Raw genomic sequence first — 17,048 nt, 5'->3', positions numbered from 1 at the left:
ATCACATGCTGACTTTGGTCCTAACAGCTGATCACCCCAGTTAAAAGTCTGGTTCTAAATTTGGTAGTTTGTAAGTCCAGCTCTTGTGAGTTGCCAAGATCTGTGAAACTTTGTGTACTCTCAGTTCCCTTCTGTGTTCTTCATAATCCACAGAAATGTCTGTTTGAAATGGATTTTAGATGATTCTGCTTATTAACGCAAAAATGTAATTCTGAATATACATAGATAAAATACCCACCACTGCTACCAAGTGTATTTCTGGAGACTGTAACATTCACAGGGAGAGCCTCAGAGGGGCTGAAGCATACACCTGTTCAGACCTTAATAGAATCACTTGTGGATTAATACTATAGGAATCATATTACTAAAAATTTGTGGTCATGATCAAATACAGAGTTAAAAGACTTTAAGTACCAAATATGTACCTCTAGTGAGCAAAGTATCTGACTTTCTTGAAGATGGTAAAATATCTCCTGTTAGAATTCAGTTCACTGAAAACAAAATACTCTTAAAATACCCTCTTCCTACTTTAACTGTATTACCAATTTCTTTATGATTTCTTGTTTTTTAGACTCAATTCCAACAGAAGTTTAAATAATGACTCAGACTATCTTGAGATAGTCTCCTTTTTTTCCCCTTAAATACTTACTACCGACCCACATGGTATTAGAAACAGATTATAAGCATATTCCATTATGTCCTATAACTGTTCCCATGGACAAGAATTTTCATCGTTCATTTAAAATGAGTTTTTGTCGGGGCACCTGGGTGGCGCAGTCGGTTAAGCGTCCGACTTCAGCCAGGTCACGATCTCGCGGTCCGTGAGTTTGAGCCCCGCGTCAGGCTCTGGGCTGATGGCTCAGAGCCTGGAGCCTGTTTCCGATTCTGTGTCTCCCTCTCTCTCTGCCCCTCCCCCGTTCATGCTCTGTCTCTCTCTGTCCCAAAAATAAATAAACATTGAAAAAAAATTTTAAATGAGTTTTTGTCTTTAGAATAAACAATCCAAAAACACTAAAAAGGATTAGTTACATTTACTGAAAAGTCTTATTTAATTGTATGCATCTTCACTAAAATGTACCAACTTGAACTTGAACACTAAATTTTCTATCAATCATAGATTTTAGACATGGCTCTTAATCCCAAGAATAAATCTTTTCCACTCTGGAGGGGAGAGAGATGATATCAACAAAGAATGAAGTAGAAACAGCAGAAGCTACATAATACAGGTGAGCACTTGTTTTCCTTGGTGAAATAAGGTTCACATTTCTCCAGGCTCTTAAATGGTTTTAGGAACCCCAGACTTCACTCAAGATGGCATAGGGACTTCCCTCTGAGCCACTAGAGCCTGTGCTTATCAACTATAACATTTGTACCGAAAACTGCATGTTTTTCTGTCCATCTCCTCCAGTAGCAAGTGAGCACCTTCAAAGTTAAGACTTTATCTTACTCACTGTTTTATCCTCAGGACTTGGCACAGTGCTTCGAACACAGTAGATACTCAATAAATATTTGTTAAATAAATAAATGAATGAATAAATGGCCTGATGCATGGGTCCTAAGAAAAACCTAACTAAAGACTTTATATAGGGGTGGCCCCCAGCTTGTAGATACCCCCTTTCAAGTATCCCTTAAAATGTTACTGCTCTGGGTCCACAGCCATGGAAACCTGGAGGGTGTCTTTCTTTCTGTGTGCATCTGTGACTGAGTTAAAAGCAGAGCATTGAATTAAGAACAGTGGAAGGTTGGTATTTTAAGGTGGCAGCAATCATTACCACTATCATCATCCTCAGCATCACCATCATTGTCATTACATTTATTGAGCACATATTATGTGCCAGATACTATGCTAAGTTCTTTACATATCTCATTTAATCCTCAAAACAACTCTATAAAGTTGTGTTCTTAATTCCATTTTGCAGATGCAGACACTGAAGCCTTGAGAAGAAAAGTCACCTATTCAAGATAACACAGTGTTGACTGAATTTCTTTTAACTGTGAAGTAACTTAGAGGTTGACAGTTCTATCAGGACAAAGAGCCTGAAATTATACTGGTCTTACTCACTCCGAGGCCCTCTCCCCACCCTCCTTCAACAAAACCTCTGGTCCCCCCCTTCTCTATTTTCTCATCTGAATATAACCCCAATGGTCTTCAGTGCGGCAACTGATAACAATGGTATTGGAGATGAGGGGTTTGAATCCAGCAGAATCTTCACACAGGCTCCGAAAGCCTCTTTTAAAGCACGATACACATAGTATGTACTCATGGAAATTAACATTCGAACAGTATAGATGAGTAGAAAACGGCAAGTAAAGGGCCATCTCTTGGAGGTAATCATTTTTGCTCGTTCCTGTATCTATTCTTTGGCAGTTATGTCCTTACACCATACAAGGGTTACGTCCCCAATGTCTTTATATATTCTCTTCCCCTGAAAGAAGAATATATTCAATCACCTCAATTAAAGATGAAGAATTGGGCCCATTTTCCCAATTATTGCAAGCTATATATTTTTAGTTTTTTTCCTGTTGGTAACTGCCTCAGCTTTAAAAACTATTCTTAAACTTCTCACTTTATGCTTCTATTTAAATGTATTTCTTAACTCCCTCAGGGTTATTCATCTGTTCTTTACCATTCTCTAATTAAACTAGCCTCTTTCAGGATAAGTACAACAATTTATTATTCCAGTATGGTTTGGGGGAACATTTAATTACTGACATAGGAAAATCATCTTTTAGAACTTTTTCATTTAAAATATTCAGGAGTTCAGTTTTATTTGTGTCAAGTAAGTATTTTGGGGAAGGCTTAGAATTCAATTGCTGTTTTGTCTGTGGATATAGAGTTTCAAATAACTATCTCGCAAATGAATTTCTGGAACATAGACCATTCTGAGATTCTGTAACTATGACTTGACATTTTCAAGACCAGGTCACATATGGAAACCACAAGTGACTGTCACAGGTTGCTGTCCTCACCAATCACCTTTCTGAATTCAACGATGAGAACTTTTTTTAATCATAAAGAATTTATTAGGGGCGCCTGGGTGGCTCAGTCGGTTGAGTATCCAACTTTGGCTCAGGTCATGATCTCGCGGTTTGTGAGTTCGAGCCCCGCATCGGGCTCTATGCTGACAGCTCAGAGCCTGGAGCCTGCTTCGGATTCTCTGTCCCCTTCTCTCTCCACCCCACCCCTGTTTGTGCTCTGTCTCTCTCTGTCTTTCAAAAATGAATAAACATTAAAAAAATTTTTTTAAATAATAAAAAAAGAATTTATTAGTTTCTTTTTTTTTTTTTTAATTTTTTTTTCAACGTTTTTATTTATTTTTGGGACAGAGAGAGACAGAGCATGAACGGGGGAGGGGCAGAGAGAGAGGGAGACACAGAATCGGAAACAGGCTCCAGGCTCTGAGCCATCAGCCCAGAGCCTGACGCGGGGCTCAAACTCACGGACCGCGAGATCGTGACCTGGCTGAAGTCGGACGCTTAACCGACTGCGCCACCCAGGCGCCCCTATTAGTTTCTTAATTTAGAGGTGTTAGTACTTTATTTTAGTACTTATTTTAGAGGTGTTAGTACATTCAATAATTCAATAATTAGTATTTAATTGACCCTTGACTTCCTGATTACTTGAAATGATAGTAGGGAATGAAGCAGGAGTAGGCATATAATCCAACAATCCTATTAATTTTTAACCATTAATAACAAATGGGAAGATTGGAGATGATATTTATTTATTTATTTATTTATTTATTTATTTATTTATTCATTTATTTTGAGAGACAGAGAGAGTGTGAGTGAGGAAAGGGCACAGAAAGAGGGAGAAAGAGAATCCCAATCAGGTTCCACGCACAGCATGGAGCCTGATTCTGGGCTCCATCTCATGACCGTAAAATCATGAATGACGGTGCCAAGTAGGATGCTCAACCGACCGAATCACCCAGGTTCATCAGAAATGATTTTTTTTTTTAATTTTTTTTTCAACGTTTATTTATTTTTGGGACAGAGAGAGACAGAGCATGAACGGGGGAGGGGCAGAGAGAGAGGGAGACACAGAATCGGAAACAGGCTCCAGGCTCTGAGCCATCAGCCCAGAGCCTGACGCGGGGCTCGAACTCACGGACCGCGAGATCGTGACCTGGCTGAAGTCGGACGCTTAACCGACTGCGCCACCCAGGCGCCCCAGAAATGATTTTTTTTTAAAGATAAAATTAATGGTCATCTTAGGCTCAGCTCCCTATATCCATACTATATCCATTCAATCCCCACATTGTATTAATTCTACCCCTTATATACACCTCTCTGTGGCTTCCCCAGGATTCAGAGGTGTGACCTAAACACGCTCAGATGTGACTGAGGAGTGTGACTCCATACCCAGGTGCAACCTCAGAGTAAATCACCAGATGTGACCCAAGCAGGTCATTCCGTGGCCAGGTGTAACTGAGGATTGCGACTCCTGCTTATAACCACTGTACTTCTGGTACAGCGAACAGTTTGCGCCGTGCACAAAGATGCTTACCTGAGTGGAAAAGAGGTCTGAAATCCAGCCAGCCGGCATGCTGTGCACTAATTGATATGCATGGGTATGAGGCTGCATCACCCTGTGGAGAGTGGGGAGGGCGGCCTTTTTGTAATTTCTTTTTTTTTTTAATTTTTTTTAACGTTTATTTATTTTTGAGACAGAGAGAGACAGAGCATGAACGGGGGAGGGACAGAGAGAGAGGGAGACACAGAATCGGAAGCAGGCTCCAGGCTCTGAGCCATCAGCCCAGAGCCCGACGCGGGGCTCGAACTCACAGACCGCGAGATCGTGACCTGAGCTGAAGTCGGACGCTTAACCGACTGAGCCACCCAGGCGCCCCTGTAATTTCTACCCGTTGCTAAATGTGCCAACAACACCCTACCAGGAACAGTGCCTTAGCAATATCCTCCTAAATGCCTCCAGTTCTCATTGTCCTTTCTCTCCATCTACCTTCCACACCAAGCACACTCACCTGAAGTATCAGAGACTAATTCAGTAGGCTCGGGGGTGAAACCCAAGAGACTATACTTTGGATACTTAGGCCAGAGTTAAGGATGACACTTTGTACAGCCCCACCCCTTATTATAGCCAAATGGAGCTTTCTAAAAACCCAATTTGATCAAATCACACTCTTCCTTAGTACCCTTCAGCATCTCAGACTACTTGCAAGGTGAAATCCAAGCTCTTTATTATTAAATACAGCCCCCTGGAGACCTATTTTCTCCCCCAGCCGTAGCGCCATGCCTTCCTACTTAGCCTCTGTACTTTCCAAGCTTCGGCCAGAACAGCCTGGTAGACCAGCAGTTCCCTGGACACATTGTGTCTCTTCCTGTCTCGTGCCTTTGCATCTGTGTGCCCCATTCCCTCTGCCAGTTACCACCAGCTCCTCCATCTGTCCCCAGCCCTCCCGAGGGAGTCTCCCTCATCAGTCAACACTCCAGATCTCTATTCTAACCCATCAAGACACTCTGTTCACAAAGCCGAGCTGGTATCCACTACAGAAAGAACAGGAAAGTATATTATTATGGGGACATGAGTGAAGAGTGGATGGGCTGGTGTAGTTAGGGGGGCTCTGGACTGCCAGAGGGGAAGGAGGGGAGAGGAGTTCAGACAGGAGTAAGGGAGGCCCCAAAGATAGCCCTGCAACCATTCCAGGGCCCTGGTGCTGATAATGGCTTATTGAGACACTGAAAATGGCTTTTGTGCCAGCTCAAAAACTTCTTAAGTGTATTTGCATTTTCATTTTGTATGCGTTTGATGTCTGTACAACATACAGTGAAAATTAGTGTTTTCTTTCTTTGGCTCTAAAATTATCTCATTCAATTAAACATTATCAAATAGCAATGACTACATGTTCCTTGATTCTGTAAACACACCCACCACTCGATTCCATGGAGACTTACGCCAGATGGGTCTTTCTAAAAAACCCGATCTGATCAAATCACACCCTTCCTCAGAACCCTTCAGTGTCTTTCCTTACTTACAAGGTAAAATCCAAGCTTTTTATCATGAAATACAGCCCCCTGAAGACTTCCTGTTGCTAGTAATTCCCTCCTCACAGGATTGTCAAAAGAACTGTCTTAGTTTCCTAGTGCTGCTATAAGAAGTTACCACCACTGGGATGGTTTGTAACAACAGAAATGTCTCCTGTCCCTGGTCTAGAGGCTAGATGTCCAAAATCCAGGTGTTGGCAGGGCCATGCTTCCTGTAAGACTCTGGTTAGAATCCTCCCTTGCTTCTTCCCAGATTCTAGTAGGGTCTGGAAGTCTTTGATGTCCCTTGGCTTGTGGTGGCACCACTCCAGCCTTTGCCTCCATCATCACATGGTATTCACCCCAATGTAGGTCTGTCTCTATGTCTCTATGTCTCTATGTCTCTTCTCTTCTTCTTCTTCTTCTTCTTCTTCTTCTTCTTCTTCAATTTTTAATATTATTTATTTTTGAGAGAGAGAGAGCACAAGCAGGGAAGGGCAGAAAGAGAGAGGGAGACCCAGGATCCAAAGCAGGTTTCAGGCTCCAAGCTGTCAGCACAGAGCCCAATGCGGGGTTTGAATCCAAGAACCGCGAGATCATGACCTGAGCTGAAGTTGGATGCCCAACTGACTGAGCCACCCAGGCGCCCCTCTTCTCTTCTTCTAATAAGGAAACCCAGTTATTGGGTTTGGGGCTCACTCTCACTGAAAATGATCTCATCTTCACTTGAGTATATCTGCAAAGACCCTATTTCCAAATCAGGGCACATTCATAGGTACTAGGGATTAGGACTTCGGGATATCTTTTTTGGGGGATGCAAGTCAATCCACAATAAGGACTAATTGAAATAATGCAGATGAAGGGCCTACATAACGTATGCACTCAACTGACTGCCTAGATTTGAGTTCTCACACTACTCCTGATGACCTATGTACCCACATGCACGATTCTTAATGTCTCTGGGCCTCAATTTCCTCATTAGTAAACAGTACCTCCTTCATTGGACCACTGAATGGTTTTCAGTGAAATCACACAGGCAAAGCACTCAGAGCAATACCTGGCACCAAGTGAGAACTAAGAAAATGTTAACAAGTAGTATTACTTATTACTGTGATTCTACCCCACTCTAACCTGCCCCTAAACCCAGTTTTCTCTTTACAAATGGAAGGGTTTAAAATTTCAGAGATATCACTCATCTTGAAAAAACTAAAGAAAAAAAATGTAATTCCTCTGCTTGGCCCTTCTTCCCTTTCAAAATATGCATAATTGCTTTGACTTAAGAAGCATCATGTTGGGGTTCCTGGGTGGCTCAGTTGGTTCAGTGTCCGACTTTGGCTCAGGTCATGATTTCATGATTCACAAGAGTGAACTCTGCACTGGGCTCTGTGCCAACAGCTCAGAGCCTGGAGCCTGCTTCACATTCTGTCTTCCTCTCTCTCTGCCCATCCCCAACTTGCTCCCCTGTCTCTGTCTCTCTCTCTCTCTCTCTCTCTCTCTCTCTCTCAAAGATAAATAAATATTAAAAAAATTTTTTAAAAAAGAAAGAAACATGTCCCCAGTAATATTTGAGGTAGGTGACTTCACCTTTCCCTGGTACTTTGGAAATATCCCCTGATTATAAGCAGGAGTCACAATCCTCACTTACACCTGGCCATGGAGTGACCTGCTTGGGTCACATCTGGTGATTTACTCTGAAGTTACACCTGGGTGTGCAGTCATACTCTTCAGTCACATCTGAGCATCTTTAGGTCACAGCTAGACATGGAGTCACATTCCTGGGTCACACTCAGGCACAGAGTCATAGTCCTGGATGACATCTGACTACTGTGGACCCAAGGCATAGGGGTTTGTTCTGTGCCCACCAACCTTACTGGCCCCATGAGCTATAGACCCTACCATCAACTGAGTAGCCCAGCACTTTATGAATCTTTTGGTGGGTAGTACGAGCTACCTCAACAGACCTAAAACATAATATTACATTTTCTCTGGAGTGAGAAATATTATTGTTCAAGTTGAAGACTTCAGAGGTGATCTCTTGCATTCTTCCCAGAGATGACACAGTACTCGGCCACAGTGGGCAATGAACAAGTACTTTCTCGTTGATTAACTTGTACAGAAACATACTCTAAATTACATTAAAGCATACTTTTAACCACCAAGAAAATAATTTCAAGGCCACAAAACTAACAAGTCAGAGGATTTCTTTATATAAACTTAAATCTTGGAATTAGAAGTATGTATATGCCTTCCCCTGCTTGGTAGTCATGTACAGGGTAATTATTTTGATTATGAGGAAGTCAACTAATACAGCCTTTATAAACTAAATTATTTATGAGGGACAGTCACATAGTTCAAATGTGTGTGTGTATTCCTATTATGACTTCTTGTTTTTATCCTTGAAGGTACTAATTTTAGAAAAATACATAAATAGAATATCCTTATTGTGGTGAAAGAAAATAAGTCAAAATTTTATTAGACATTTCTATCAGAAACAAAATGTTGCCTACTTCCAATAAGAATATTAAATATGTAGGGCACACTCTCTCAACACAGAGCCCAACGCGGGGCTCAAACTCATGAACTGTGAGATCATGACCTGAACCGAACTTGGACGCTTAACTAAGCCACCCACGTGCCCCTAGTTATTCTTTACATCTACATACATACACTCAAACTGGTAAAAATGAACAGTGGAGTTTTCTTTTCTACTACATAATTTATATATGAATAACTGAACTTTGTTCTGGTTATATGTAAATACTTAATCCTTTAATTTAGAAACTTACTTAGCAATAATTTGAGAAGGAAATATTGAGTTTAATGTACCAAATTTATAATATTGGTTGGCCCAATATGGACATTTGAGAACACTTAGCTGCCTTATGTTTTTTTTCTAATTTTACTATCAGTGCTTTACATTAATATCAGAGATGTCACTCTTTTCTCTCCTTTTTTACTTTATCTTGCTTTTGTAATTTTCAGTAGATAGTCCACTGGAGAAAAAAAGGAAACAAAAGCAGGTAATGTGTTTAGAAAACTTCCTGATTGTTGACATCAATAATTCTTTTGACTGCCACTGCTATTGGGAGTTGATCTTGAGATTCTAGCAAGGTTAATGGGAGGGGGAGAAAGGGACTCAGGCTAGAAGTAGATGGTGTAAACTCTCCCTTTTCCATTGTGACACAGCACACCTTAGTAATCAAGGGCACACCCTTCCCAATCAATGCTTCATATCAGAAAATGTTTCATGTTTTTTGGAAAACTTGCAAGTTAGTAGACAGACCATCCTTGGTGGTCCTGACGGCAGAATGTTTGTGTACTGATTGTTGGCTGTCTTTCTAGAGCGACCTGTACCATCAGAGGTGTGTAAGCTCAGTGAAGTGCTGAAGAGTTCGCAGAATCCTGTAGGCTGTGGTAAAGGTGCAAGATTGCACAACTTTGGCCAATCAACCCTTGAGTCACCAGTTCCTGACTTGTGAATGTCTTGTGACTAATGAAAACTGGTTGGACATTTTCTCTTCCTATTCTTATCTACTGCAGGCTCCTCCAACCCTCATCTTGTAATCATAACCACTTCCAGAAGATGAGTTGACTTGTGCCTCCTGGAGGTTCATGTGAAAGCTTTCACAACCTCGGCCTAACATCTTAATAGGCCTGGGACCAAAGACCTTCCTAACATCTTCTTCTTTAAACATTTTTTTTATTCTTTTTTTTGGGGGGGGGGTAGGGGGAGGCTTAAATACATATAACATAAAATGTAGCATTCTAACCATTTTTAAGTGTATAGTTCAGTGGTATTAAACACATTCACACTGTTGTGCAGAACCCTTCATTTTATAAAACAGGAACTCTATACTCATTAACAATGACTCCCCATTCCTTGTTCCCCATCAGCCTTTGGTCTCTATGATGCTGACTGTTCTAAGTGTCTGATATAAATAGATTCAAACAGTATTTGTCTTTTCCCTTCCTCCTTTTTCTCGACCTTTCCAAACTCTATTTAACCTATTTCAAACATGACTTTTTCATGGAATAAGTCATTTTCTTCCTTATCCTTTTCCTCTGGGAAAAAAGTTTAAATACTTCCCTGCCTCTCTTCCCTTCTCCACTCCATTTATAAGCCTCCATTTGAAAAACAGGGGTGGGAGAAGGGGAAAGTACTGGGATAATAACTTTCTGATTGTTTTATATAGGTATGAATTTTGAAATGTAATTATCCACAGCAAGAGAACTAGATGCCAACATCTGAAATCTCTACAATGGCCCAAAGTTCTTTTCAAAATCTTCATAATACTTTCATTTTAACTCTACTCATCTTAACTAAACTTATTTTCCCTAAATAAGAAGTGTCTTTTAACTCATTTGTATTGCTTTTTCCTTGGAGGCTGATTCACAGTATTCCAATAATTGTGTTTTTCTCTTTATTCCATGGGAAGTGTATAGATTTCAATTGTGTTATGGGTTAAAGAGGTTTTTGAGGACTAGAGTCAACCCAGATCACAATGTTTAATACTGTTTCTCTAGGAAAATATTCTAAGTTCCACATAGCTCCTGAGAAATGAACTTTTGGAATACAAGTCATTTATAAAATGGGAACTGAGTCTGTGTTATATATTTCCCAGAGATCTTCATTAGCAATACAGAACTGAAAGCTGTTGGCCCGTTCAGTGCCACAGAACATACAGTGAACAATAAAAGAAGCAGACAACCAAGTCAAAGCCAGGATGTGCCCCAGCCCCCCCGCTGGAATATATGGCCATCAGACTTTAAGACCCAGTTAGTCAATATGCTGAACCTACAGAGTCTATAAACATTCTATGATTTTGAATGCCTATATGGTTTTTTGGGTGCATTTTCTTCCACGGCATGTTAAAGAAACCTATGTTTCACTATGGCATGTATAGACTCTGAAGAGTCTACAGGAGAGGGCCCTGAAGTTGAAAAGGTTTCCAAGAGAAGAAGTCAGAACTACAGAAGTAAGCCCAGGGCAGAAGCCAGCCAGCTAACTGTATAGTTCAGCAGAAGCCACTTACAGAGGGATATCAAAAAGCATTAAAGAGCTACAAAACAGAAAGTTAAAGAAACTCCCAACTCTTGTATAAACTGCTAATTTAAAGATGACACATGAGTTGATGACCCAATGAATCTCTGAGCTGGGAATGTGGATCCATGAGGTTCTGATTTGAAAAGGGAAGTACAAATATCAACTGAGATAAAGTTACTGCCAGGGTCCCAGACACGCTAACTAGCAGCCTCCTTTTTCCTTCCCAAAGGTCTGTGTAAGACTGGAGGCAGCTGCCTTGGTCAGGGAGCCTGGAGATTTGTCCCTCTGCAATTAATGGAGAAGAAAGAAAGTGGCTTTTGTTGACTTTTGTTTGTTTGGGGCAAAGCCATTTGTCACAAAGGACATTAATTCCTTCTCTACACTCTTTGAACGATTAGAGCCACTTCTACATTATTTAGTACTCAACTCCCTGCAGTACCATATTATTCTTTGAATACTTGGTGCACACAAATCTGGCCTCTTCACTAGGATCATAAAGAACCTGAAGGCAAGTAAATTGACCTGCACTTCATTATAATCTCCCATACACCTACACACTCTGCTGGGCACAGATCGGGTATCTGACAAACACAGGTTGATTAACTCATAGGATGAGGTCCTTACATAGAGTCACAAGCCTTGAAGCAACAACAATTCCACATGCCAATCTCAGCCCAACTTCTCAGGAAGAGCATGGATGGAGAGTGGAAGCTTGGCAGTTACTAGGAGCCACAACAGAGTAGAGAAATCCTGAGTATCGTGCATAGGGGAAACTGTTTACCACCTAGAGACTCTTCTAGCTCCATGATGGTAGACAACTATGTTTTGTTTCCTACCCAGCACTTAGCACCTGGCAGAGGCTCAAAACACAGATTGAATAAATGAAAAACATATGAAACCCTTTGGTTTCCTTATGCTTTGCTTTTCTAAGCACACACCTTGCGTTTTCCTTCATTCATTATGTATAACCAAGCTGCAAAAGTTAAAAAATGACTCCAGGAAACAAACCAACATGGTACCCACATGGTACACAGGGAGGTGTGTACTCCTATCAGGTGTGTACTCCCCAGGGTGTGTGTGCCGGGACAGTGGTTGAAGATCCAGGAGGAAGATCACTGACCTGCTAGCCACAGGTCTGCGGATTACTGCAGAGGGACACTGGCTGCTCTCCTTGAGAGAAATGGCCGGATGTCAGATGGAGCCCTTGGCAGCCCCCAGGCAGTGGAACGTTGCTCTGCATGGTCCCCGTCTGGCTGGCAGCTTCCTGCCAGGGAAGGCTGCCAAGTGGGTTGTGACAGCTGTGCAGTGCACAAATCTCCAAGGTTCTTTGGTGCACTGCCATTTCTGACCTGCCTGTCTGCCTACTCGTGGGAAGTAGCTGGGAAGTTCTGGTGCTGAGGGGCCCCATTTTCCACTGGCTTTCATTTTTTAGCAGGATGCCCGAATATCCTGTTTGTTAAGATGGGAGTCATTGGAAGATGGCCTTTAGCTTTTCTGGTCAACATGAACCTATTGATTCTGTGTAGGAGGAAGAACTGTATTTCACTCTGTTTCACACCCATGTTGGTTTTCACTGTGACCACATGACCACACTTGTTTGGTCTTATCACGGTAATTGACAGCTGTCATAGACTACCACTAGGAGAAACCCTGTGTCTGAGAAATTAAAAAAAAAAAATCAGGGGCGCCTGGGTGGCTCAGTCGGTTAAGCGGCCGACTTCGGCTCAGGTCATGATCTCGCAGTCTGTGAGTTCAAGCCCCGCATCAGGCCCTGTGCTGACAGCTTAGAGCCTGGAGCCTGCTTCAGATTCTGTGTCTCCCTCTCTCTCTGCCCCTCCCCTGCTCATGCTCTGTCTCTCTCACTCTCAAAAATGAATAAATGTCAAAAAAAAATTTTTTTTTAATATCAAAGATAGCCTTGTAACCATTTATTTCTTTTGGAAATGAAATGTCAAAATCTTAATGCTTATTGTTTGGAATGTTGACACCTGAAAGGATTTTGATAAAGGACTACCTTTTCATAGTTTATTAAAGCAGCAACTTTTATTTATTTAAAATTGCCACTAAGTGACCTCAAGTATTCATCAGGAAGTATTCATCACATGTTAACCTAGATTCCTTTCTGTACTCAAAGATGAAAAGTGAAATTTCAGACCTTACCTTTTAGCATCATTCGTCCGGTGGATCCTCCAAAGGTACTGAGTAGGCCACTTCTTGCTCCTAAAGATGTGGTTGCTTCTAGCAGAGAACCCGCGATGTACTGAGATATGGACGTCCTCTGGAGGGTGGCACGGTACTCACATATGGTATCTCGGACACATTGCTTTAAGCACGGACCAACCCTAATCCTTTCATGGGCTGTTTCAGAGGCTGGGAGCTTTGTGAAGAAATGAAGAAGAGATCCAATTGTATTTTCTATTTCTTCTCTCCTTCTCACTGCATTGTAGATCTGTGAATAGCACAGAGTACAGGAAGTATTAATCTAGTTTCTTAGAAAAGCAAATTAGTTTGTTGACAAAATGCCAAGATGACTTATTAAGAAAGAAGGCTCAGTTGCTCTAAGCACAAACACTCTTGAGCACTGGACTCATGCATTAACCTGAACATTCTACAGACACCATTTATTTGGAAAAGCTATGTGCAGTTATGAAATCGGCCATTCAAACAACCGTGCTATCAAACAGAGCACTTACAAGTTGTTCCAACCAAAAATATATTCAGCTCAAATTTCTCCTCCTCTCCTTAGCAGAGCAAAGCTCTTCTGCAGGGCGACAAAGTCAAACCTTTCCTTTTAGTCCTTTTGGACTCTCCTGTGTGCATGACTGTCCCAGATTTGTCTGCCTCCAAGGAGCACTTCAACCTGACATTCATGAGGAATCTTTTCTCTATGCTCAAACTGAAGTGAGGATGAGATGGTCACGGAGATGGAGAAGTTCTAGATTTCTCTCTCAGGCACAATCCTTCAATCCATCATCTTGGTCCAAAGTCTTTGAATCCTTTTCCCTCTTCATCCTTTCTCACCTCCCACCTCCAAAGCATTGACAGTTCCTGCCCACTCTTGTTGTTCTGTCTCTGTCACTATCCTGATTTCCTCTCTCCTTTATTACCTGAATTCACCAAAAATTTATCTCAAGGAGATTGAACAATCTTTTTTAAGATTTATTTTTAAGTAATTTCTATACCCAACGTGGGTCTCGAACTCACAACCCCAGGATCAAGAGTCACATGCTCCACCAACTGAGCCAGCAGGGCACCGCAAGGAGATTGCACAATTAGGACAAGCTTCCAACCATAATTCCAATATAGTTGTTCAACATTTATATAGATCCTGCTCTGTGGAGGCAGCGTGCTGAAAGATGTGGGGCATGTACAAGAAGTAACACATACCCCCTTTGCTGAAAAATTGCACAATCCAATTTAAAAGATGAGGCCTGAAAATTGTGAGGTTTGATATTATTATTACAGGGAGGTTTTAGGTTTTGTCAAGGTCTCTGGGAAGCCTGAGACTCCTGAGTAGTGTATAAATAATAGGGAAGAAATACCACATGGGTGAGTTAATCTAGTTTTCTGATGGTGGAATAAAAGTTGACTACAATGTGCTGCCTCCATCATGCTACCTTGGGCACCTTGCCTGATCATTCATTCAACAAATAGTTATTTTGTGTTTATATACCAGTTATGTGTCAGGTCTGGGTAAATAAGATAGCTTTTCCCCTCAGAGAGTTCACACTAGTAAGGCAGACAGATAAGCAAAGAGCTCACAGTAGGATGAAAATGAAGGTCAAGCCCTCTCGTGACATCAATAAGTACCCAGGGAAAGGAAGTCCCTTGAATGTCCTCCAGGCTGTGAATGTGCCCCTGTGATGCTGCACACTCCAAATCCCACCTTAACCAGGACCACTGGCACTTGACAGGACAATCACTGAGGTGTGCTAGGTCCTTAAGAGACCCTAGAATGTACCTAGAACACCCCCAGATGTTCAAATTGCACTGACTCTAACTAGATTTCTAATCTACCTTCTGCAGCCTACTGGTATGTATTTGGCACTTGAAGGAAGAGTATGAATTCTTTAGCTTTAATTCTTTGTCATTAAATTTCTGGTGGCCAGTGTAGCCATGGGGATGGTGTGCTGGGACAGATAGAACTCAGGCTTTGGGGTCAGGGATGTGGGGTTGTGCAGCTGGCTCTGCCTTGACCAGCTAGAGACAGGCTCAGAAGCATGAGCAAGCTGACTTGAATGTTTAGAGAAAGCTTCCTCTTGTGTAAAGTGGGGATACTAACACCCCTTTTTAGGATGTTCTGGGATTCACCAGACTACATGTAAAGTGCTCACCCTAGTGTCTACAAATGGCACCCATTACTATTGGGCAAGAAGAGAATGGACTCTTCCATCCTCAAGGAACAGCAGGTGGTTGTATAACAACAGAACATGGTCTATGAAATTCACTTTTATGGGGTTATACCCTTGTTCTTATGTGCTGCTGGATAATATCATCCTAACCTTATTTGAGTGTATTATGAGGGCAAACTGGGGCTGAGAGATGCAGAGCTCCGGACATGCTTTTCCTCTCTCAGCTCCAAATCATACAGGCAATATCCAACATGATATGTCTCAAATAAGTCCTTCAGAAATTTAAATGCTCTAGAAGTTGAGAGAAAAGAACCCACTGTGAGCTTTGATAGATAAAGAAGCCTTCCGAGGGAAAGCAGATTTGAGCTGTGCCTTGGAAAACAGGCACGGTTCTAATCAGAGGAGCTGGGGGAGTCAACTCACACGGTGAGCAAAGGTGAAGAGGCTGGAAATAGTAAATGCCTTAAAGACGGTGAGCAAAGCAGTGTATTTAGAGAAGAGAGTGAGTGTGGGGCATAACTGGGAAATTAGAAAGGTCAGTTGGCCTGATAAAGGAGAGCCATGAATGTTAAGCAAGGAGGTTTAATCCATCAGAGGTTGGGAACCCTTCACTTTTTATTTTTTGCTTATTTGTTTTTATCAGAGGAATGATGCTAAGAAGGTTTTATTTTATAAAGATTAATATGCTGACAGTTCTTGGTTACTAATGGGTTTACCTACTTTATGTGCCAAGCTGCTCCACTGGCACGTTATGTCTTCACTCATTACCTTGTGCATCCCAGTTTCCACACCACTCCTTCAGATTCCCAGTGTCCCATTCAGTCCCTCATCCAGGTTTCCCTAAATGTTTTCCTCAGATCATTAGATCTAGAGCGACTGTATGATATAAGGACTCCTTGATCATTGAAAAACTTAGTACATGTTTCTCCTTTTGAAGATTTACATTGCATATTAGAATATTAAAGACAGTGAAAAGGGTCAGAGTAAAGAAATCTATTTTATTTTGTTTAACTGAGTATTTGGAGTGTTTCTCATGTATGTTATTTGACCATGGATTTCTCTGCTTTGCTTTGCTTTGCTTTGATTTTCCTCGGTTTCCTTTTTTTTTTTCCCCTCCCCTCCCCTCCCCTCCCCTCCCCTCCCCTCCCCTCCCCTCTCCTTCCTTCCTTCCTTCTTCCTTCCTTCCTTCCTTCCTTCCTTCCTTCCTTCCAAGAATATAGCCAGGGAACGACTGTTGTACCAAATAATTTACTCGAATCAAGTGTTCTCATTTTCATTTCCTTCACCTCTGAAATAGACAATCATCCATCTTTCCTGAAGTCCTGCCTCTCTTACCATCTCACTGCTCCATCTCTGCCTTATTCTGTGGCTCCCCTTCCTCCTTGGGTCTTCAGAGTAATTGTGATGCAACAGAGAGGTGCCAATCAGTGCCTAATGTAGGGAGTGACACATTGGCTAGCCATAGGTCAAATTTACCTGATCAGACAAAGGACCTGTTTGATCTGACACACAGTGTTTCAAAATCAGAGAAGCGGGGCGCCTGGCTCATTCAGTCTAAGTAGAGCATGTAACTCTCGATCTCAGGGTCATGAGTTCGAGCCCAACGTTGGGTGCAGAGATTACTTAAGTAAATAAGTCTCTAAAAAAATAAACTTAGGGGCACCTGG

The 17,048-nt window shown here is 41.7% G+C and overlaps 1 protein-coding gene across 1 annotated transcript in view; it reads right to left on the bottom strand.

The window, feature by feature from the left end:
• Positions 1 to 17,048, bottom strand: part of PLCE1 (phospholipase C epsilon 1) — a 321,538-nt gene that overhangs the window by 174,834 nt on the left and 129,656 nt on the right. Inside the window, exon 3 of the mRNA XM_047072225.1 lies at positions 13,190 to 13,511. Coding sequence (XP_046928181.1) covers positions 13,190 to 13,511 — 322 coding nt within the window. The remainder of the gene's footprint in view (positions 1 to 13,189; positions 13,512 to 17,048) is intronic.

This window comes from Lynx rufus, unplaced genomic scaffold, assembly GCF_022079265.1.
Source record: "Lynx rufus isolate CCGP_SWC_20201006 ecotype Redwood Valley unplaced genomic scaffold, mLynRuf1.p SCAF_11, whole genome shotgun sequence".
NCBI classification, from domain to species: Eukaryota; Metazoa; Chordata; class Mammalia; order Carnivora; family Felidae; genus Lynx; species Lynx rufus.
Note: the sequence above shows the minus strand (reverse complement) of the source record. Positions and strands in the feature narration are given on the sequence as shown.